This window comes from Oryza glaberrima, chromosome 3 (assembly GCF_000147395.1).
Source record: "Oryza glaberrima chromosome 3, OglaRS2, whole genome shotgun sequence".
In the NCBI taxonomy this organism is placed as follows: domain Eukaryota; kingdom Viridiplantae; phylum Streptophyta; class Magnoliopsida; order Poales; family Poaceae; genus Oryza; species Oryza glaberrima.
Genome location: NC_068328.1, coordinates 16996234 through 17021197, shown reverse-complemented (window position 1 = coordinate 17021197; position 24964 = coordinate 16996234). Strand labels below are relative to the sequence as shown.

The 24964-nt window shown below is 39.9% G+C and overlaps 1 protein-coding gene and 1 pseudogene across 11 annotated transcripts; both read right to left on the bottom strand.

The window, feature by feature from the left end:
- Positions 1-5177: 5177 nt before the first annotated feature.
- On the bottom strand, positions 5178-13987 carry LOC127766012 (mediator of RNA polymerase II transcription subunit 8). Of its 11 annotated transcripts, XM_052291006.1 has the most exons (17): positions 13560-13987; positions 13312-13436; positions 12410-12534; positions 12121-12304; positions 11878-11985; positions 11597-11664; positions 11016-11276; positions 10754-10807; positions 10448-10654; positions 10170-10296; positions 7768-9392; positions 7380-7505; positions 7187-7234; positions 6864-7088; positions 6121-6683; positions 5809-5925; positions 5178-5676 (listed from the first exon to the last, which is right to left on the bottom strand). In XM_052291006.1, the coding sequence occupies exons 1-11, from the start codon at positions 13781-13783 to the stop codon at positions 9226-9228; spliced, it is 1650 nt and encodes a 549-aa protein (XP_052146966.1). In that variant the 5' UTR covers positions 13784-13987; the 3' UTR covers positions 5178-5676; positions 5809-5925; positions 6121-6683; positions 6864-7088; positions 7187-7234; positions 7380-7505; positions 7768-9225. The 11 variants fall into 11 exon arrangements, with proteins under 11 accessions (XP_052146966.1, XP_052146964.1, XP_052146963.1 ...); XM_052291004.1 differs by having other exon boundaries at positions 7187-7505; XM_052291003.1 differs by having other exon boundaries at positions 6864-7234.
- A 1363-nt stretch (positions 13988-15350) lies between these two features.
- LOC127768925 (U-box domain-containing protein 57-like) lies at positions 15351-23945 on the bottom strand (annotated as a pseudogene).
- Positions 23946-24964: the final 1019 nt, after the last annotated feature.

Genomic DNA, 24964 nt, shown 5'->3' with positions numbered 1-24964 from the left:
GGCCGCTACTTCGATCTCGTCGACTTCAGCGCAATCGACGTATTCTACGTTCCGGATAGCTTGACCATCTACGAGTTCAAGGTAGTACCACCATATATTTCCTTGAATCCCGGATGATGCATATGCCTCTTTTTCGATGGTTTCTTTCTTTTCTTTTTTTTCTTTCTTTGGCGAGGTTCTATGGTTTCCTTTTAGTCAGTGACATTTCGTGCACTGTTGTTATTCGGAAAATTATGTCAGAAGATGGATATTGCGTCATCCTGTTTAGGATTAGAGGCTAATTAAGTTTGATAGTTCAGAAAATATGATGAGCATTAATTAGGGAAATGAGTTGCATGGCATGACATCTGCTGTTTTGAAGGAAATATGATGAGCCTAGGAATGTTCCTAGTCATTGTCATGGGAAGTATTGTGCTGGAGAACATGTAAACCAACCATTGCATTTGGTCCTTGTGAAGTTGTACTATATATACCACTCCAAAATAGTGAATTGGTAAATTAAAGTACAGCTCCAAAGTATGGTCTCTTTTAAATGTGCTACTTTAGGACACTTCTACTCTAATAATAACAGTGTGATTATTTGCCACATGTAAGCTGACAACCCTGTATGACTATTTATTGTGCAGCTCGTCAAGTCTTTAAGATATGCTCTGTTGTGTGAAACCTTCGAACATAAAAACCTTAGGATCCGGGATTCTCCACAACTTTGACCATAACACTTTTGGTTCTTAAACCTTTTAAATTTGAATTCATGACTTAATATTGTATAAGTATTACATGGCCAGAAGTGTCCAGATGTGCTGGGAACGTTTGCTGGCAATTCAGAAGTGGTACGATTTTTGGAACTATATTCAGACCTCATTGTTTCAGTTATGCTTATGATTATAAGCTAAAATTTGAATTTTTAAATTTTAATTTTGAAGTTGATTTTGTTGTTTTTCTTGTTGTAGTTTATTTTGCAGAATTTGCTTTTGAATCGCTATGGACATATATTAAAAGTTTTACCCACAAATTACTTTTTTGGTTGCTAATAAACGGGCGGATAAGCATATAAATAAACGATGAGGCCTGAAAGTATCAAAGAGTAGTAGGCTCTTAACTAGCTCTGGATGTTGTTATGATTCTGATATCCATACTTAACTAGTAATTTCTTAGGCATAATAACAAGAATGTAATTGCGCGTGTGGGAATATTGGAATAGTATTATATGCGATTCTTAATCGAGAACATCACTTCTCCACTCAGAGATGTTTTTCTTTCCATATCTGATGAGAGAAATTGGACATTCTGCCACTGCTAAGAGTGGGTTTCGCCACAATGCCATTCCGCGGAATGGCGTCGTTAAAATGCCACTTCCAACCGATACCAAACCGTTGCTTTGCCATATTGGCCATTTCACAATATTTTCACCATTTTTCCCACTTCAATGGACTAAAATACCCCCCTCTCTCCTTCTCCTCCGGCGAACAAAAGAGGCGGCGCTGTGCGAGGAGAAGCACGCTGCGCCGCCCCTCCCTGGTTCCCCTCCGTGCCGCCGCCTCTCCCTGCCAGCCGCGCCGCCGCCTCTCCACGCCAGTTGCGCCGCCTACTAGCCCTCGCCCCCGACGCCTCCCCCCTTGCGCAGCGATGCCGCTGTCGCCCTCACCATCGGACCGGGAGGCCGTGAGGCGTACGTGGTGGGTGGGGCGGCGGGGGAGCAGGAGAAGAGGAGGCGTTGGTGGGTGGGGCGGCGGGGGAGACGACCGGGAGGAGGAGGAAGGCCGTGGATGTGACGGCCATGGCCGGCACGGCTGGCGGCGGCTGGCCACCTACCAGCCCCACTACCAACTCCTCCTCCATCGTGCCGACTCCTCTCCCACCAGTTGTGCCGCCGCCTCCTCCTGGCCCCGCGACGCCGCCATCACCTCGCCATCGGACAGGGAAGCGGCGAAGGAAGTAGGAGAAGAAGAGGCGTGGGTGGGTGGGGTGGCGGGGGAGATGACCGGGAGGAGTAGGAAGGCCGCCTGGCCGGCGCGGTGGAGTGGAAGCGGAAGTGGCGCATGGAGCTCGAGCCACGGTGAGCTCCTCTTTCTCCTTGGCCTCCGCCATGGTGAGCTCGGCGTCGCCATTGGTGGCAGACCGAAGGGTATTTTGGGTAGCCCAGGTGGGAAATTAGGTGGAAATGAAATGAAATGGTCCGAATGGCAAAATAAATGTAAGCCCAGTCTTGACAGTGGCATTTTAACGACGCCGTTCCGCGGAATGGCGTTGTGGCAAAACCCACTCTTGGCAGTGGCAGAATGTGCAATTTCTCGATGAGAGAAATTGCACATTCTGATTAACATTAACATTAAATTGCGAGATGACACTGAAACATTAACCAACCCACCAACCAACACGCTTGTCCCTTTTCGGTCATTATTAATGTGCAATTTCTCATCTGATGACCGGACTATTACTGTTGTTCTTTACTTTGCGATGAATTAGAATGTCTTATGCGGTATCAGCTATTTATCTATGTATACATATAATTTTATTGGAGACATTATTTTTTCCTAAACTGTAGGTTACTAGGCATCGAAGAGACAAGGAAAGCTAGAGGCAATGGTGACTTCGCTGCAGGTGGCTGTGGAAACTTTTGAGGCCTTCCTGAACTGTAGGCTGATGTTCAGTGTAGTTTTAGTTAGTTTAGTTGGTAATTGAGATAGAATTGATAGAGAGCTCATTAGTTTAGTTCCCGCGTGACCGGTGAAACTGCTGTTTTGGTGGTATCCTCTGCTTGTAATCAATGGTGCAGTAGTAGGGCTGTTAACAAGTCGTGTTATGCTTTTGTTTAGTGTTGCACTTAGCATGTAATTAAGCTGGTGTCCCTTGCATGAACTTTACCTCCCATCATTTGCTTTTCAGCTTAATTATTATAAGCCGTTGCCGAGATTTGGATTTTAAAACTTGGTGATGATTTTAGTTTTTCTTTTATCATAGTTTATTTTTTTACATTAGCTTTTAAGTCGCTAATAACACGTATACAAACATTTAATCTATAAATTATTAGTTTTCGGCTCATAAGCTGTTATTCTTGGCTGCTTTATTCAAAGCAGGGTCCTCGCACCTATGGTCTAAACTCTAAAATGATGGCCGTTCCAGCATAAAAATGATTGCAAACTCATCAATTACTCTCTAATCTGGATGCTTTTTAGTGCAAAGCTCCATATTTGTACCGTGGACAAAAATTAATCAACATGCTTCTAGAGCTACTGTCGATTAAGAAAAGCAAAGGCAAATTATGCATATGTTGTTTACTTGATCATTGATTACACGGGATTTATTCACTCGTACATGTATACTCCAGACGGAAAGGGAGGAAGAGAAGAAGAAGAGAAAATAAGAAGGAAGAAGAAGAAGAAATACAGAAGAATAGGAAGAAGCATGGAAGAAGTAGAAAAGCTAGCTACGCTAGTAAGTCTATCCATCTGCATATTGGAGGCCGATATTGTGGCTTGATGCGATTTCCCCATAAGTGTAGACATTCTCTGATTTGATGTGTCACATTTGCCGTGGTAAGATCTCGCTGCTGGAATGTTCTATGGTTGCATGCTTTCCATAAGTTGTGTGCGCAGGCGCCAAAGCATATTGGCCATCCAGGTTTGAGATGCGGGGGCGTAATTGTCAGGACTTGCTCAACGAAGTGAAGAACGTCTGTGCTTTGAGTTGCCTGTTCAGAGATGTTGAGTTTCTTCCAAACCTCAGAAGCTAGCCGGCAGCGCAATATGATATGATATGTTGTTTCAATGTTAGGGCAGATAGCACAATGTGGATCAGATGCCCAGCATTTCTTTACCCTACTATCATTTGTGTTCAGTCTTCCTCGAAAGGCCAGCCAAAGAAAAATTTTACAAGTGTTTGGTATTTGCTTTAATCCATATGAAAGGAGCTGGGCGCTAGAGAATACCATGATATGTTATAAGCCTGTAATATTAGTCGTGTGATATCGATGAGTGTAAGTAGATTGGGTAATATAACTTATTTCTTTTGTTCCAAAATATAACAATTTTTAGAATTAGGAATTTATCGCGAAATATAATAACTTCTCCACTAAAATTCTCGCTCTAAACAATCACAACCCTTCGTCTTTCAATTTTCCAAAGTACATTCACTTCTCATCCAATCGTAATCCAAACTGAGCTAAGTTAAAACTTGCTAGTATATATGTTTATAGTGCAAACTTAATATCAGAACTAATGTAAAATAAAGTGATATACATAAAGCCATAGCAACCTCGTGCATTCACACGTGTCGACGACTGGTCGATTCTGGTTGGATATGCTCTGTTGCTAGCAAGCGACGATCGATTAGTCCAACCGCTTTACCTCTACACTTGGACATTGGAGTTTTAAGGACTACGAATTCATGCATTGGAGTTTTAAAGAGTACGAATTCATGTGGTACGAAGAAACGGAGTAATGGGGTTTCGCACCGCACGTGCGAAGAAAGTAGAAATCCCACTTGTACACAAAAGAAGAGAACAGCGCTAGTGTAGCAACTTGGTGTGGTGACAAAGATTGAAAAATGACAGCTTCGTTCGCATGCCGCCACCGACGGGGGATGAGCTCGACCCGTGCCACCATAATGTCCAGGGGTGAGCAGCCATCCCCTGTGCAGATGTAAAACATCCAGGAAATATTTTACCATAACATCCAGGAAAGTAATTTGTCAGACCTGTGTGTGATGTTTCAGTTGAAAGTTATCGTGCACGTGCAAGGCACGTTTTGGTATTATATATATAAAAGATAGAATAATAAATATAACTTATCTATGTAGTGCACTTTTCAAGAAGAAAAAGTAAATGTTTTATAGATCATGAAAATCATCATTTGAACTCTAGCCTGATTTCTGAGTAGCATGCTCTTTTGTATTCATGTCCACGTAGAACACAACATCACTATAGAATACATAATGTTGCCCTCAAATTATAGCATTATCTACCGTCATTAGCTAATGAGACCACTTGGAGTCCTGGACAAAACAACTCCAACATGCCAATCTGAGTGATAGAAATTGGTCAGCAAGTTCAGAAATTGAACTCAGAAATAAACCAATATGTCACAATATAAACTTCAGGCACATCACCGGTTAAAATTAGTCAGCAAGTTCAGCAAATGAACTCAGAAATTAACTGGCATGTCAGAATATTAAGTTCAGGTACAACCCAGGATAAGATCATAAAATAATATAGCAAATGTTCCCAATTATGTTTCTGAATTGTCCTTCCAATAAAAATTTCAAGTGTTGCAGTCCTTCCCAAATCAAATAAGTTTACAAGATCCCAATCAGAGACGTATTTTCATATACATCAGTCATGTTTGCACAAAATTATTTCACCCCATGTAACTAAACAGTGGCAATTAGCAGATCATCGAGACCTCTCTTACAAGCAGCAACTCATCTATTATTTGTCAAGACAAAGCCAAGCTCATAATCCACATCAGGTTATCCTCCAGATATCATCGAACATTTGGTGTAAACAATATGATCCTCCAGATATCATCGAACACTTGGTGTAAACAATATGATACTCCAGCCATGCTCCGTAGTCCTCCAGAAACAACCAGGTTCAATAGTCCAGTGAAAAAAAAAATATAAAGAACAGGGCCAGCAGAAGAATCTGAACATGGTACTCTCAATGCAACCACATTCTACCTGCACAAATAATATTAAGTACTCAATCAGAAAATAATATTTGGCAAGATTATTTGAAATACTCTTGTGCATCAGTACATCAGGTTTTCCTCCATATCAATGAACACTTGGTGTAAACAATATGATACTCACCATCCATGCAACCTGGTCCTCCAGAAACAACCAAGCTCAATAGTCCAATGAATAATATAAAGAACTGGGCCTTCAGAAGAATCTGAACATGGTACTCTCTAATCAACCTTAGACAATCTGCAGATATAATATTAATTACTCAATCAAAATGTAATATTTGGCAAAATTAATTGAAATACCATTAAGTGACAGGAGCAAGTTTTAAAACATTAATAGCAAGTGACAGGTGCACAATTAAATCATTAGATGAGTGAACCTTCAATTTCAGGAAAGTAGAAAGTCATGTTGACATGAATATAAAGAATCTCATACCTGTTCAGAATAAAACATCTCGATATACAATGTTCTTTGTGCTTTTTCCAGTGGGGTCAATGTCTATCCTTGGCTTGGCCAAAATTCTGGTTGTCCCCCTCGAGACACCCCTAGAGAGTGCAACGTAGAGTTGACCATGAGAGAAAACAGGTTCAGGGAGATAGATTGCCACATTTGGGATTGTCTGTCCTTGAGCTTTGTTGATAGTCATTGCAAAACTAAGACGGATGGGAAACTGCTTCCGCTTGAACTTAAAAGGCAATTGAAGATCCTCCGAGGGGTGCAATGGAATCCGTGGTATGAAGACCCTCTTCCCAGCATGTGCACCACCGACAATCTCAGCACTAATGGAATAATTCTGAAATGCTCTAATCATAAGCCTAGTTCCATTGCACAACCCGTTGTGCAGGTCGAGATTGCGCAGCAATATGACAAGACAATAACTTTGTCCTTTAAAAGATGTGGCAATCCATTTGGTGTGAGTGAATTCAGGTACTCAAATTTGTAGAAATTGGGCAAAACGTGGAATATTTTGTTCCATTAACCTAATTTACAAATCGCTCCTGAAAATGAAGAACAACATTACCTAGTGCATTTTGCATAAGTGACCATTAACATTTAAAGCTTATACATATTATATTTGAAGGTTGATTTTTGTTTATAGCGTTTGCTCATTCTGACAATGTTATTTAGTATACACACATCAACTTCACTATAGAACAAATAATGGTTTTAAGCTGTACCTTTCTCAGCTCTTCTGAAGATCGATTGCAAGACCTTCTTTCCTTGAAATGATAACGGTATGAAGTTAAAACTTAAAACCAGCAATGGATTCTTCACAGGGTACACAATTTTCGGTCATCAAATCTATTCCATATGCGCCAACTACCATTCTGAATTCCTGATACTTCCATTACACATGTTTAATTCTTAGCCTTGCTTTAGCTTTATCCACCTGAAAACTTATACTACCATATATACAAAATTGAAATGTTAGTTCTCACAGCCATCCCTGATACTTCCATTACACATGTTTAATTCTTAGCCTTGCTTTAGCTTTATCCACCTGAAAACTTATACTATCTTGTTCTGCTACCAACCACCCGAGGAAGCTCTACCATATATACAAAATTGAAATGTTAGTTCTCACAGCCATCCATTAATGGAACCCATCTACAGTCACACAAAAATATATAGCTCTAAAGTAGTAGGACCAGTGAAGTAGTGAGCCACACAGAAGTATCATGTTTACTGCATACCTTATTCTTGTCTATTCGCGTTTCTTAAGTGCAAAAGCCTTCAGAAATGATGTCCAAGACTAAATCATGTTTTCCTGTTTATTGGATTTTTCTTTTGTGCTCCAATTGGCTAAGAAGCAAGGTCACCTGAAATGACAAACACTAAATCAGACTATATATGGCCCAATAGAAGTACAGAATAAATATATTTAGATAAAAGAAAATGTGAAAAAGAAATTAGTCAACAACAATTGGCAGTAAATGAGTGAACTCATCAACCGTGCAGTGAATCAAATGAAAGACCATAAGGGACGACAATCTAGTAATTGTTGATGATCACAGAAATAAAGAAGAAAAATAAGAGGCAGGCAGCCCAACAGCAACAAACGGGCTTGATATGGCTATTTACCCTGTCATTGCAGAAAATTGCAGTGTAGGGTTTCATGTATTTTCCATTTCAGTAAGAAAGGAACTGTTATTTTTCGCCTGAATAAAAAAGATAAGAGACCAGGCATGGTTGAATTTGCTCTCTGTAAGATAATCTGCAAGATATTCAACATGACAACTATAATGTTAGTATGTATGAAACTGCAGCACCAATCACGTAATATATAGCCTGCAATTATCCACAAAGGTAAAGAAGAACCGAATAACATAACTAAAAGGAGATGCATACCATCAAGCTTGAATAAGAAAATTCAGCTAGAGAACTAATGGGGAAAATTCACAAAGAGGAAAAAAGGGGATTGAAAAGAGTCGATTTGAGTTGAATCAGGTATCACCAACATAAGAGAGGGAGGCGCACGGCTGGGAGGCCTAGCTGCTGAGTCTATCCTCTTCCAACGGTGGCAACACTGGAGGACTCACAGAGCAGCGACAAAGATGGAGGCTCAGTGTCGGCGGAAGGCTTGACCACCGTGGCTCGACGGGGTGGCGTCGCCAGCGGAGCCCTGGACCACTGAGGCACCGATTGCAGGGCGATGGCGGAGCTGCGACGCTGGTGGGAGGATGCACAACCAGGGCGAGACGGGGCAGCGGCACTGGTGGAAACCCTGGACCACCAGGATACTGATTGCGGTGACGACGGCGGCGGAAGTGCGGATGATGACGGATGGCGCAACAACGTTCAAAGGCGCGGCGGCGGCGTTATCGTGATTAGGGGAGCCACCGCGGGATTAGCGCGATGGAGCCTTGGTGGTCCACGCGTGGGGAATTTTGTGAGTTGCCATGGCGCGATTTGTGTGGCCGATGGGGAAGACCGCGGCTCCGGCTGTGGAAGGGGACGAGGAGGACCGAGGCGGAGTGGAGGAGGCAACGACGACGATTGGGAGAGCGCGTCGGATTTGAGGATTTGTCGTTGCGGCGATGGATTGAATGCGGCGGAGGCGGGGTGCGCGGCAGAGATGGCACAGGCGGAGTAATCGCGCGTGGACGGTGGAGAGGATAAGGTCGCTATAATCATTGGAATCGGTGGAGCGAGGAGGATAGCGAAACGAATTGACGGTGGAGATGAGATGAGATAGTAGATGGACGGATGAGATGGGAGGAGGTGATTTCCCTCTAGGATTGCTAGGCACAACTCCTTTTTATATTAGTATAGATGAGGCAGATTTACCATGAAACCCTTAAATCAATAGAGGACCGCAAGACATAAGACATAAGCATCCATCATTATAAGATAGATACAGCCAGCTGATATCACCAAACTAATGTGTCCATTGGTGATGCCCTGTAACAAGGAAGAAAGCAGCAGTTGCTGCTGTGCTATTTGGCCAGCCACACGACGTTTTGCCCTCTGCTGACGGCATGCATGGACTTCAGATATGGAAAATTCTTCCTCGGCCTAGCAAAACACTACTTGTTTGAATCATTGCTGGTTTTGCTGCCTCTGCTGGGGAAAGTTGGGATTTTGTGTCTGGTTCTGGAGGCCTGTCATGCCTTGTTGCAGATTCTGAGCATTTGCTTGCATGTTAAATTGCTGCTGCTGCTGCATTCCCATCATGCTGGTAGAATTTGCGCCTCCCATACCAAACACTGTAATGGAGAGAATCGCTCGGTAAATATAAATATAACATCTGAAATAGTGAGGATTGAGGATAACTTCCTCACAAATTATTAGTACGGGAAAAGAATAGATGAATGGACAGTTCTAAATCATGAGCATTTAAAGACTTTCAACTAGTACTATTTCCAATACCACAAAGCTAGTGACTTGCCTGGACAAGACATAAATCTAGGAGATATAAAACATATATAGAATAACAGCATGCTAAAAATTTTACCAGAAATGCCCATGACTGTTTGTAGGTACAAATGTAACTACAAATATTGTACCTACAAGCTGAATCCTGCCTAACCTCACAATAGGATAAATAATCAGGAGCAATATATTTTGTTCCTCTGAGCTATGATCAGCATGTGGATAAATGCAATACCCAGTAATAATTAGCACATATATCTTCTGAGTTTACTAGTACCAAGTATGACAGTAACAGAACCAGCATAGCAGATAGTTGTATATAATCTCTCTAACAACTACTGTAGCTGAATGCCCATGCTTTGCTACGGCTAAAAGAAAATGTATTAATGTGTTACCAATTTTTTTGCTATAGGGAATATTCATCTTAATCTACTCTTTTATGTGGCTATCCATTTAGATTTGATCTTTAATATTAAGAAGTTCAAGGGGTAACCGCAAAATTTACAATGAGAGTAGATGGGGGGTGGCAGATTCACTGCCACCACCACTACCTTCTTTTAAAGGAGTATAGATAGTAAACAAAATTAAAAAGAATATAACACGGCACATACTTTGGTCAGTCAGCATTTGGGATGGATGGCTCCTTTGAGGATGCCCACCAGTCAAACTGTACTGATTAAGGCCTTGCATTTGTGGCAAAAGTGATTGTGATTGCATCGACCCAGGTATATTTGCCATCTAAATTCAAAAACAAAAATAAACAAGTTATACAAACATCAGGGGATTATTAAAAAGAAATCTAGAAGATAGATGACACTGAACAAACTAAAATATGTAGCAACTGACGTTTTTTTGCACTAAATTACTAAAAAGGAGGATGCTATCTAACCATCTGTGAGTTCGAAGATGCCTGTGCAGCAGTAAACATTGCACTGTTTGCAGCTCCAGTGAACTGGCTAATATGACTTCTTAGCTGATTTCCTTGGTTCAGTTGACTCTGGGACATGCCAGGTTGCATGCGCCCAGCTTGCATCTGCCTATTCTGATACTGTTGTGACAAGGCTTGATTGTACTGCATCTGCTGTTGGCCAGGGACCTATAAGGTTTTACAACAAGTTAAAAGGTTTGTAAGAAATTGTTACTGTTACAGCAAGTAGAATACATAGAAAAGGAAAACAATCAGTGGTAGAATTACCTGTAATTTTTGTTGGGATTGGCCCTGCAGATCTTGTAGCTGAGGAATTGCGCTCTACAGGAAAAGTATGGAGAATCAAGCACTAGAAAAGGAAGGAACAATGCTTTGAAGTAAATGAAATGGAATAATTTTAAGACAGCAGCATAGAAAATGAAAAGAAATGTGCTTTTAATAGCTACATAACCTTTGGGTGCTGTGACAACTGAGATGATAAACCGTAACCCAGACAACAAAAAAGCCTCCGAAATAAAAATTACCTTACCTGTGCTAGCATCCCAGCAGCCGATGGTCTTAGTTGCTGTTGAGTATGTAGCTGCTGTTGCTGAGATGTTTGCATCAGTTTTTGCCTATGTTGTTGTGCCGTCAAATGCTGCTGGGGTGAAGGGGTGTTCATCATATTGGTCCCTGACCTAGGGGAGTTTGCATATGGCATTGGAGGAGTAGATACATTTTCAAAATTAGGCGTTCCTGTAGCTCCAGGTGATGGAGCAGGTCTGCCAAGTAACTGTCCTCCAGACACCTGCTATTAGAATGAAGGCCCAAATTTGAACATCAAGATAGAAACATCAAAGGCCTGCATGAGGTCAGGTTGGTGATTGCTCTTATGAAATGCAATTGTCTTAATAATAGTTCAAGGGAAAGCATTCTAACCAACACTTAATACAGTTGATCATAGAAAGGAATACCAATACACCATTACAAATTATATGGCAAATTGATACACGGGAAACAAAACATCTGCCTTTTGTAACTTTTTTTGCTTTCAGCCCAACTAGCAATAATATGGACATATTCTATTAATTTCGTAATGGTCAAAGCTGTTATTACTGGCACTAGACAAACCTGCATTGGATTTCCCTGGGCGTTGACAACATTAGGTACAAATGTTGAGGTATTTTTGGGGTACACACCTGCAAGTATAGACTCTAGTTATATGCTTTTGTTGAAGCATTGTGTGACATACAGACTGCACAAATGGCAACACTAAGGGTAGCAGCAAGTTATTGATTATTTTTATATAAAAAAACATCTAGAGCAGATGAACAACTCATTGATGCTATAGTTCCAATGCTCAAAACAAGGAGTGAACCATGGAGAATTGTAGGTATGTCACAGAAACAGACCAGAATTATCACCAAAATTATGTGCCCCATCTCCAAAAGGAAGTACGTCCACTAAATGGCTAGGAAGAGATGAATACATCTGCCTTTGGTCTCCCGGTACACGCAATCCTGGATAATCAGACTAAATCATCATGGACAATAAACAATGAAATTGTTACATAAAAGGAGAAGCTTATGCTAAAATTAAATTCAAAGTAATTTTTAAACTGATAGCTATATTAATACACCATTAATGCTTATCACCTTCACCATAATTTACCGCTGCTCTAAGTAGGCCTTCCTGCTCCTGTATCTTTGCAGCCTGTGCCTTGTCCAATGTAGGACCAAGATTTGCCCCCTGACGGGCTCCTAGACCATAATTCTTGCGACTTTCAGCAATTACTTTCTCAGCTGTTTCACATGCACTTCCAATCATATCTATCCTAGTCTGAAAGGAATAGCAGCAAGTCCCATTAAAATTAACAGATAATGAAAAGATCACGCAGGTATAATAAGCTACATAGGTTTGCATTTTCCAGACAGAAATAATCACCTTTAACTTTTCAATTTGTCCAGAAACTGTTAGATTCGTTATTCCAGACAACAAGTTGTCCCTCTTTGTAGCTTCTTCAGCTTCCATCTCAGGTAACAGCTTTGACGACAGCATTACAGGCAGTACTGCAGTACTCACGAATATCAAACAGGACTAACGATGTGGTAAAACTAGAAGCAAATGAACATGGGAACACAAATTGCGATGCATCCCAACCATATACAGCAACCGTGACCAATTAGCATCTTGTTAGGTCATTTTTAGATTCCTATCACACTTATCCCAGAAATAGGAAAGTGTTGACAAAAATGGCTACCCATGCTACATTAGGAATATCTTTACCAATTTACCCTAGGATAAAATTCGTTTAACTAAAGCCAATTAGCCATATCAGCCTGAAGTTTAATCTCAATATTTAGACCAAAGGAATAACTATTGCTAGGAAGTGAGAAAGGTCAACAATTGGTTCTTCATGTGTAAAACAACTCGTAAAAGAAATGACATGTATATATATGAACTACTCATTACCAAATGCAGCATAACCATAATATCTCATATATCCTTGTTGCTCATAACAGAAATCACATAGTATATTTCTTGGTTCTCATAACAGGTGACCTGTCTTCTCATCTGGCTTTGGGCACCATTGAACATGAGAAGACTCTGTTTGGTAAGGTCATGGAATCAAAAGTGGTCTGCTTAGCTGGGTAGCGTGTAACAGCTGCCCAAGGCAATATTTTGTGGAGGTTTGAACTACGCAGAGCAATTCCATTCTACATTATGTTCATGTATTCTTCTTCCCACAAACTTTATGCTTGTGGATCTACCTAACTAGTGTGGTTATTACTGATATAGCGATCGATTGGTGACACAAGAGAAGAGAAGTGGAACAGCAAGCATACTGGCAGCGTTTTCGGCATTAACGTTTCGGGGGTAGACCACAAACACCTTGGACACCTTCTTGATGTCCTCCACGATATTGAAGAGCTCCATGCTCACCATCGAGAATTGCCCAAGCACATCCTGCCTGCCATACACGCACCACGGCACGAATCAGCATTGCATAAACCCTAGAAAGGGGAAGCTGAATCCTCTACAGAGTCCAGCGGGCGATCGGGGGATGGGGGAATGGAGGTGAGGCAAGTACTACCACTTGGGGGAGGCGTTGGGGTTGGCGCGGGCGATGGCGTCGAAGTCCTCGAGGATGCGGGAGATGGCCTTGTACAGGCCCACGGCGCGCGCCCGCATCCCCTCCAGGTTCAGCTGCTGCTGCACCCCGGCGCTGAGCCGCTCCGTCCGTGGCTGCTGGTCCCCTCCTACGGGCGCCGCCGGGTTCGGCGCCCCGGCGGCCGCCCCTAGCGCCGCCGCGTCCATCCGAGCTCGCCGGATCTGCTGCGTGGAGGAGCTCGCGGGAGTTGGGGGGCTTCACAGGAGGCGGAGATGGCTTCACGCCGGCGGCGGAGGCGGCGGAGATGGGCCGTCGGAGTTGGTAGGGCGGCGCCGGAGAATTTGAGTGTTGGAGAGAGGGAGACCGCGAGATGAGGACGGGAGGGGGAGGTGGTTTTTCCCCGTTTTCACGAAAACCGGTAAAATCGGCTCAAACTTTGTTAAAGAAAAAAAGAAAAGGTCCGCTTTGAATATTTTTTTTCAATAAAAACTTACCAAAGAAAACCGAGCAATTTGTGTTGTACTGTAAACCATGGGATACGAGTGAAATAAACAACAAGCCTTGTTTAGTATCCGGAATTATTTCATAGTAATAGGATATGTTCCATTTCATGTTATGTTGCTTTATATTGAGACGAATGAAGTAGATTAATTTATATATTTCATGAGGAAATTTTTTGATTTTTTAACCGTTAGATTCGGTCCAATATTCATGTAACTGGGGATGGGAAAAATGAATTTTCTTGGAAGAAACACTTCTGATGCTATGATAGCATGGTTTTTTAATGTAGTTACATATAGTTAATATAATTTTATTATAAGTAGTGAAGTCGTATAAGTTGTAATGGGAAGTACTAAATTTATGACAAACATTACATGATTAGAGTTCATTTTATGACATGTTCTATTTTTTGTCAATTAACTCCAACATAAACTCATGTTTTGAGCAAACCCCAAACATCAATATTTTGGTCCCATCTTATCTCCTTCTACTATTGCATAGGCCAATTTCATACTACCCCTTATAAGGTTTTAATCCAACCCAGACATAGCGTTGTATGTACTACAAACAACAATAAATTATAGTAGAGTATTCTTGCTTGTGAACACTGAAATCATATCATTTAACTCCTTATATCTTAAATCTCAAGTTTTGTTGCTTTCCATAAAATTGAGGACAATGCTAACAGTAGGAGCTAAGATCATGGTACTATTTGTTACTTTTTTTTAAGTAAAATATATGGCCGGTCTCTAAACTTGTGTTGTGCTGTTACTTAGGTTCATGAACTTGAAAATTACACGTTTAGATCTGTGAACTTGGTTTAGGCTGTGTTTAGATCCAAAGTTTGTATCCAAACTTCAGTCCTTTTCCATCACATCAACTTGTTATACACACACAACTTTTCAGTCACATCATCTCCAATTTCAACCAAAATCCAAACTTTGCGCTGAACTAAACACAGCCTTAATGTATCACCTTGGTCCAAACGTCCTTTGACTGTGTTTGATTGCTAACGTGGCATGCCACGTAGGCAACACTTTCGCTCTCAGCTCCCTCCGCATCACAACACGTCGCATATATCTCCTTGTAGCTATATAGTGACACCAGAGTCCCAAAAAAGAAATCCTCAAATCGCTTTTCCCTCTCTTTCTTCTCCCTACATGTACAGAAAATACTCATAATACCACAGGATTTCTACACTTTGACTATTATAAATACGGGATGTTGTGGCATTCACTATAAATTTAAATTTTGTTAATTGAATTTACAGTGCAAGGTTACCATCTAAAAGGAAGTTTTGTCTAGTAACTTCTTCCCTGTATTAGTAGTCCTCTTGCCATTTGTTCTTCACTGTTTCCTACTTAACTGAAATCACAACAGCCGTCAGGCAACTACTTTCAAACGAAAATTTGTCCCCTTCATCAGAAATTAGGTGACTGAACCCTCCTCCTGCTGCTGCTGTTGTTTCTGCTGCCGAAGATACTCATGGATGGAAGAACGGAGGACACGATTAGGGATGAGTTTGAGATCGGGAAGGACCAAGTTCGTCATCGGAGACCTATTATTCCCGCTATCAAACCACCTCCTTAAGGCCTCTCCTTCATAGGTGAACCCATCAGATGCGACTTGAGGATCTTTCATGATCTCCTGAAAATATCAACACGAGTCGTCACAAATGCACACTAGAAAATTTTTCATCATTGAACATTTTCGACAAGAACATTATAAAAAACGGATAAGCGAAAAAATCATCCGAGTTTAAATTTATTTATTTACCATGAGGATCGGACAGATGAAAGGAGCAGGGACACAAACTTCTGGTGATGCCGGTGGGAAGTACGGGCAAGAAGAGGGCTTCCTCATCAGGAGCCTGACGACTCTCCACACATCGTTCAAGAGATCGGGCCGTTTCTCCCTTGCCATTTCAGCGCATCTAACACCAAGGACAGCCAGCTGTTTGGCCTCCTTGTAAGGCCAGTCTCCAGCAGATTTATCGATCAGCCTGTGCAGGTTATCACTCTCCAATTCCGCTGCAACTTTCTTGGACAGATTCAACGGTGCCATCCCGGTCAATAGCCGTAGGATGATCACACCAAATGAATACACATCGGAGAGTGTTGTGAGCTCCCCGGTGGTGATGAACTCAGGGTCCATGTATGGCAGCCTCTCCATCAGGTTGGGTGGGCAGGTCCCGGGCTGCAAGAACAGGCTCGATAGGCCGACGTTGCAGAGCCTGCTTCTGTAGCTGGCGTCGTTGCTGATGAGGATGTTGCAAGGCCTGAGATCGCCATGGATCAAAGCAGCAGTAGGAGGATTCTTGTTGTTCGAGTGGAGGAAGAGCAGCGCGCAGCAGATCTCCCCGATGATCTGCGTGCGGTTTTGCCATGGTAGAGGTGTTGAATTGTTCGCGCAAACAATGTGGTCCTCGAGGTTTCTTCCATTTGGTAACCATTCGTACACTAGGGCGGAGATTTTCGAGCATACTCCGATAAATGTGATGATATTTGGATGCCGACATTGACCAAGAACAGTAACCTGCAAATTATCTCACGTTACTGAGTATAGAATCAACTGATACTTCCTCTGTTTTCATATTATATGACATTTTACTTTTTACCTAGTCAAACTTTATTGTGTTTGACTAAATTTATAGAAAATTTAACATCTAAAATATGAATCTAGTAACATTAAATCTAACATTGAACATATTTTCATAATATGTTTGTTTTGTGTTGAAAATACTACTATATTTTTCTATAAAATTGGTCATTTTTTAAAAGTCAAACAACTTATAATATAAAATGGATGGACTATCTATTAGGGTCTGTTTGGCACAGCTCGGCTCAGCCAAACAGTTTCAGCTCCACCAAAACTGGGAGTGGAGCTGGGTGGAGCTCTCTCACAAAATGAACTAGAGTTGTGGAGCTGGGTTTAGGCTCCACAACTCTACTTCAGACTCAACTCCTGAAGTTAAATTTAGGAGTTAGAGCTGTACCAAACATGCCCACTAGTAACGTAATAACTTGACCAGGTTAATTTATTTAATTACCTCTTGTTGAAATAAGCTCTCGGTGCTGGACAGCTTGATCGCCACCTCGGTACCGTGCATGATGGCTTTGTATGTGCGGCCATATTCAGTATCACCAACCTTACAGGCATCGGTGAAATGATCCGTCGCTTGTTCCAGGTCACAACGGGAGAATTTGAGAATGGCGTGTGTGCTCTGATCGCGCAGCTCGTTCACTTGTCGCACAGCATTGTCTCGTTCATGTTTCATCTGATCATACGCTTCATCACAAAGACAATGGTTTATATGTTTGCTATGCTGATTTATCTTTTAAATTCACAAGAAAAGAAAAAGAATAATTGTCCTGGTGATGTACCTATCAGTGTCTCTACTTTCTCAAGACGATCTGCTGATGCCTGGTGTTCTAACCCAGCAATCTTCTCTTCTAAAATTTGTCTCTTCATTTCTTCTTCCTACAATTTTTTTTAATATAATTGGCAAAGTGTAAAAGAAACAATAAAAAAACCTAGACAGCGCAAGGCTTAGTACAGTAGAAGCCATTAACTAAAGAATCAGCATTAACAAATCATATGGGAGCATAAATCATCAAACTAAACCCTTCTAAAAACATACATCACCAAACTAAACATTAAAAGAAGTACAGGTATTTATAATTTTACCCGGGACACATGAAAGAAGAAACATGAATATATATTGGACCCCAAAACTGTAATATATTTTTTTTCCAAATGGTGTTTTATTACACCTTTCTTCCAAAAAAAATTATAGAAAATAAAAGGGAAAGCATAACATATAAAATGGAAAATGATTAAAGCAGAAAATAGTCTACACCTCCACAAAAGTTTTTTTTTTCAATTAAACGCAGTATGCCCCTACAGTATGTATATTAATATCTATTATTATAAAAATTGAAGATGTTTTTGTCGGTACTTTGGTACGTCATCCGTGTATAAATCGGTTTTTAAGTTCATTCGTTTTTGGAAATACAGAAACGTAGTTGAGTCGGGTTTTAAATTTGTTCGATTTTGAAAATATAGAATGAGTCGTATAAGAAATCTTTTTAAAAAAAACTCGCATGCTAACTTGAGATGATTGGACCTAATTGCAGCTCATGATTTTCTAGAAAAATATATATCCAAGTAAATTTTTATAGTGAATTTTACCTTAACTAAATCGTATAAAAGATTAAAATAGTTTTCACCCGTTGCAACGCACGTGCATTTTTTCTAGTTACATAAAAAGAAGAAAAATGTTGATGTTTAAAGAAGGAAAAACTAAAATACAACCCCGCAGGGGAGAACATAATCTAATAGAGTCTAACCAATCAAAGATCTTGTGTTGATTGGTGTTAGCTTTTTCTTTGGGCGTGGAAAAAGGTTTTCCATTACTCATTACTTGAACAATCGTCACAGATCAGTTATGATAGTCTATTGGCATTATTGTTATTGGTAAACCGTGTTTATCCACATAATTAAGTATATGAATTAAAGAAAAACATGAAGTGGAACTCCTTACATGTTCACAAGCTGAAATTTATAAGAAGATTTAATAATATGAAAATAATTTTGTACAAAACATGTTAAAATATGATAACACATTTTTTTCTTAAAAAATAAAAGCAAAGTGTTAAAAGAATTATAAACATTTCATAGAAATATTGAAAACATGAAAACACCTGTGCTATAAGTCACTAACTTCCGGAAGCAAGCTTAACTTATATCTGTGCAGCTATTGTTTTTCAGACCAAAAGGACGAAATGCATTCATAGACAGTCTGCTGCACAGACCCAAAACCAACCCAAAAAGAACTAAGGGGCTGTTCAGATTGGTGCCATTTTAAACTATACTATTTTTTATAATATTATCAAAGATGTACATACATTTAGTTTTTTTTTTTTACCAAACTTTGGTAATATTGTCAACTTACCAAAATTTTAGCATGATCAAAATTTGGTAAGGTTTATTTTAGCTATAATCTGAATAACCCCTAAATTAAAGTGTGGCAGAAATACAAAATTTATTGGACAGGTTGACGAAACTATCTTGATATCAGACCTTTACCCTAAAATATATAAAAACTTCAAAAGCCTTTATGTTACTTACTTCCTCCGTTTCACAATTTAACTCATTCACTATCTAGATTCATTAACATCAATATGAATGTGGGAAATGCTAGAATGACTTACATTGTGAAATGGAGGGAGTAACTTACAACTCGTAAACTAAGTGTGTGTTTAGTTCGTGAAAAGAAATTTTTTTGTGTCACATCGGACGTTTGACCGAATGTCGAAGGGGTTTTTGGACACAAATGAAAAAACTAATTTCATAACTCATTTGGAAACCGTGAGACGAATTTATTAAGCCTAATTTATCAGTCATTAGTACATGTGGGTTACTGTAATACTTATGGCTAATCACGAACTAATTAGAGTAGGTGAAATAGCAGGCTATAAGCCAGCTGCAAACATATTTTAAGGAGATAAATGAGGAGAGAGAAGAGCAGCGGGCTACAGATTTGTAGCCAGCTGTAACACGGATTCCAAGACACAGTGTGTGTATGGCAGGTGGAACCAAGTATTAATAGTATAGTATGTAACTATTGTACAAATGAGCTATTAGATTGGCTATGATGAATTGGAGCTAGTAGTTGGCTATAGGATTAAACTTGCTCTTAGGCTCAAAAGATTCGTCTCGCGATTTTATACAAACTGTGTAATTAGTTTTTTTATCTATATTTAATGCTCCATGTATATGTTCAAAGATTAAGATTCTATGTGACGTTTTTAGGCAAAAATTTTTGGAACTAAATAAGGCCAAACCATAAAGATACTGTTAGGGATGCCAAAGAAAGCATACAAGGAATCGAGGAGGAACAGTAAAAAAAAGTTGACTGCAAAATACGAGAAAGTCACCTACAGCATGCAAGAAGATAACAAAGCAGAATGGCTACCTTCTGATCACAAATATGCTGGAGAAAAGATGCAACAGAATGATATTTTGGCAAGTCCTGTGTCTTCAAGATTTTCTGGTAGCAAATAATGTCCTCAGTTACAATCTGCAGAAAGAAAGTAACGAATTTAAATCTTGATTAAGGGAGAGTGAGGAAAGCGCAGAAGCGAGGAGAAGTGTACTCATAAACATACCTCATTTTCTGAAAAGGTACGATGAAGGTCAATGGCTTCGCACAACACCCATGGGTCAAATTTTATTTCCTGCATGCCAGAAAGTGAGAGAACATCTTCTTAATACAAATGATACATAATTCTCTTGCGTATTCGATAAAAAGAAGTTGAGAAAACACTACAGACGAGATAAATCTGTTCAATTGAAAATCAGAGAAGCTAGCTTGCATCAGTACAAAAGCCTGACCTTATACAATTCTATTCTGCCACTTCCACGGAAACCAGCTAGATTTCTTAGTGTTTGAAGAACATGTGAAACTGTCCATGAATCTTTCACATACATCGTGCCAACATACCTATCTCCTTGTACAGAATAACAAATTAAATCATAATGAACAAATAAATAAGACCCAAAAAAAGAAGTTGCAACAAAGAAGTATACTGACCGAAGCCGTGCTTTTTCTGGGTCATAAAGCTTTAGAAACACCAGGTAATCATCTCTGTTGAGCCATTTTGGTATGGCAAGAGTGTGAACCACCTACAGTGCGCCAATATTTTTTATACTTCAACAGAATGACAAATCGATGGATGAAATCAGAAGGGTTCATTTCCCCAAAAGAAATAGTAAAACATTATCTGAAGTCCAAGCTCAACCTCCAGAAAAAGCTCTAGATGACCGCTAGTACTGCACCGTGGTAGCGTTGATACCTACAAGAGTGTGCATTCACAATATTAATTTTCTAAAATAAAGGCTGTATGAACTCGGAAGATCAAAAGGCAGCATTCTTCTTGACAGAATGAAAGGGATGCATAACCATAAAACTATGAAGGGTTAAACATAGCTCAGCAAAGAATTACTCTCTCCGTCCTCTAATATAAAGATTTTGATATTTTACTTGCACTGTTTGATCATTCGTCTTATTCAAAAAATTTTAGAATTATTATTTTTTTGACTTATTTTATTATCTAAAGTACTTTAAGCATAACTTTTTGTTTTTTATATTTGCACAACTTTTTTGAATAAAACGATTGGTCAAACAGTGCAAGCAAATATCAAAATCCCTTATATTATGGGACGGAGGGAGTATAAGGGTAATAATGGCACACCTCATTCAATTCTTCGTTAAGATGTTATATGATCAAGGTAGTGCGCCTATAAATATACCAAGCTCCGAAAGTGCATTGTGCTAAAATAAAATAGCGATCAATTAATTGATTGAGTAAAATTTTGCTTCTGAGAACTTTATCTGCTCTCTTCAGCACAACTTTTAGGGAAATGACATGGAAAATGATGGAGGGCAAAATTCATGTGAAGTTTTCAACCACTAGAAAAATGAGTCATTATATACTATATTCTTAGTATATAATGCCTCATTTTTACTGCATAGAACAAAACAGTATGAAGAGCCAGTCAGGTGATCACAATGTTTACTTACAGGTATTTTCTCCTCTTCGGTTGTCAATGGCCTGTCAACTGTTGAGATTATAGGCATATAATGATTTAATCTATTCCATAAACAAATCATGACATTACAGATGAAAACTAGCATGAACGCATCATTAGATCTACACATGTAAACTACACAGTATAACATGAACAGATAAAATATGCGCAACATATTGAACACGTACCGAGTTGACGGAAAGACCGGCTGCTTGGTCGAAACTTTTCGCAGGCGTCTACGAAGGCACGAAACACGCGAGCGAAGAGGAAGACGAGCCGTCGCGAACGAACAGGGAGCAGTCGCGCGAAGCGCTTCCCAAAAACCTTATTGCCGCCTTCTCCCTGTGCAGGACGTCGAAGGCAGAAGTTCCGGAGACCTGCTCTCCCGATCGCCGGTGCACGCCGGCGAGCGAGATGGAGTAGTCTACGAGCGACGGCGCAGTACAGAGTAGGAGGCAAACCCTAGATTGATTTCGCGTGTGTTGCGTGAAGACGGCGGGTCGATTTATATAGAGAAGGGTCACTTGATCAGGGCGCCCGCACGATCTCTACTGCGCGTAACCGAACCGGATAAGTCGCGCGTAACTTATCCGGACTCCATGAACGTTTCCAAAACAAAAACGAATCCGAATTTGCAGCAAAACAAAACTGCAAAAGGAGGCTGCATCTGCGCAAGGATGAGGAGCCAAATTTTTCGGACCATTCGACGCGTACGTCGTGCACGCGCGCCGCCTGCCCGGCGAGGCGAGCGAGCGCGCGCGTGTGTTTCCCCTCTTCTCTCCACCACACATGCTTCAAATGGCTAGGAGTGCATCCTCCCTTTTAAGGAGGTCCCCCTTTCCTAGAATAAGCAAGGTGGTACTAAACTCCACATGCATGCCATCCCATGAGGTGGGCTTTTGTGATTTTCCAAAGAATTAATCTTCGAGTGGGCTAAGGCCCATTTATTAATTCCAACATCAACACGGTATGTGTTGTTCTGCCGTCTAGTCCACCCCCACAGGCGTTGACATTGCACAGGGGTTCCAAATTCCTCTGTGAGCCTGTCCTGTGACAAGTTGAATCTATCAGTACTGGAGTAGGAAACATTACAATGACAGGCTGATAAACAGTCAGGCAGGGTTGTTAGTCTACATGTGTAAAGCATATACATTTGGCAAATACTCTCATTATATTAGGGCAGAAGTATCCTAAACTAGCATATTTCTGTACTCGATCCTTTAAGAAAAGTGGTGGCAGTGGTAGTAAATCAGTCACCTCGGTCAAAGGTACCCTACTTTTTAATATTGAAAATAATTGAATCTAAATGGGTAACAACATAAAAAAATAAAATAAGATGAATATTCCTACAATAAAATGATAGGTAACATATTTCATAGAATATTTATTTATTTATTTAGTTAATATTACAATATATTTATTTTTATTCTTAGCAAAGCATTATCATTCAGCTAGTATAAATTAGTATAAATTTCACAAGCTAGGATGCCTAACGACATATAAGCGGATGCAGACATAGGGCAACTAAAAATTGAGCCCTCTAAAATCATGTTTAAATTTTGTTAAATCATCATATAAATTTTTTACAAAATCAACACTCTATTAATTTAAGTCCTATTTTAACTATAGTCTTCAGTAATTTCTAACTCCGCCACTGCCTAATGCAATGGTTGGTTGGTTTCCAGGACAATACTCGCTACAACAGTGACAATGGCTAGTTCAAAATATCAGATGTCAGGTCATGCAATTCATTCATTTACCCCATGCTCGATCATTAGCGTTTCTTTTTCCCTGAACCATCAAAATAAACTAGAGTCAAGTGTCCAAGTAATGCTGACCAATTAATACAAAGAAAGAAAATATCTTCCCGTGATTTAAGAAGGATTTTTTTTCTTAGGATAATGGAATATAATTATTATTATTTTACTACCTTGAAACTGCAGATGGTCATGTCCGCCGGGACTTTGAACCCCTCGATGACGCTGAAGTCGACGAGATCGAAGTAGCGGCCATGTTTCCCAATACTCGAGAAATCCTCTGTCCTTGCCACCTGGAGTATATATATATATTCAAGCAGCAGACCAACATATTAATAATAATTATATTAACCCAAGAACAACTAACCACACCCTCCATATATATGCATGATCGGATTAATTTTGCGCGGAATCAATCTAATCTCACTATAATCTCAGCGAATGCAAGGAGAAGATGGGGAGCTAGCGCGTGGAGAGAGAGTCGCATCACCTTGATAATCTGGTGTGTCGGCGGCATGGTGGCGGCACGGCAGAGAGGAAGGTTTACGTTTTGCAGCAAAACGGCAATGGACCTAATAATCGAATCAGATGCTCGATCGATCGGTAGAAGCACAACGAACTCGTGGACTTCCTTCCCTTCTAGTACTAGTAGTAACAATCAATATAACTATCTATAACTGACCGTCCTCTAGCAAGGTAATGCTCTTTCCCCCGGGAAATTAAAGACACTCTGATCTGAACAAGGTAATACTCTATCAGATGATATACTACTTCCTTTTTACTACTTTTTACGGTTATTGTTATCCCTTTTTGGCTGTTTCGTTTCCGGTCATGTTTCCTCGATCGGTTTCGCCGCCGTATATGTCTTTCGTTAGGATGTACTGCCAGACACCAACGGCCATAAGGGAGGCTGGCTAATGGGCGATCGATCTCCATCCACCCCTATACACTCTCCCTCTTTCCTCCTCCCCTTCTTCTCTTCCTACTACACCATAAATTTAAAAAATAATAAAAAAATAAAGTTAAAAAAATTTATGTATAGAAATACTATATATAAAAAATATTTGAATTCAAATTTATATTTGAATCGGGTATGTAAATTTTAGACATATAAACTTTAGTTCTATAAACTTTAGAGGTATAGAAATACTATATATAAAAATATTTGAATTTAAATTCAAATTGAATCGGATATAATTCAAATTCAAATTTAAATCGGGTATGTAAACTTTTGACTTATAAACTTTGGGTTTATAAACTTTAGATGTATAGAAATACTATATATAAAAAGTATTTGACTTCAAATTCAAATTTAAATCGGATATATAAACTTTTGATTTATAAACTTTAGATTTCTAAATTTTAGAGGTGTAAACTTGAGGTGTATAAATTTTAGGTGCATAAATTTATTAAAATAGAAAAGTAATACGGTGCCAAAAAAATGAAACCATGTGAGAGAGTGGGATAGAATCTGATCGCTGATCGCTAGGGGCAATCGATTGCCCCTTAGCAATCTCGATAAGTGAGAGCCGAGCT

Bases quoted from the DNA above. Each gene is read 5' to 3' on its own strand.
- LOC127766012 (XM_052291000.1), bottom strand. From the start codon at position 13,783: ATGGACGCGGCGGCGCTAGGGGCGGCCGCCGGGGCGCCGAACCCGGCG. The intron at 12,535-13,311 runs GTATGCTTGCTG...TGAGTACTGCAG, and splicing joins TAATGCCGAAAACGCTGCCA to TACTGCCTGTAATGCTGTCG. The intron at 12,305-12,409 runs GTGATTATTTCT...TATTCCTTTCAG, and splicing joins GACAAATTGAAAAGTTAAAG to ACTAGGATAGATATGATTGG.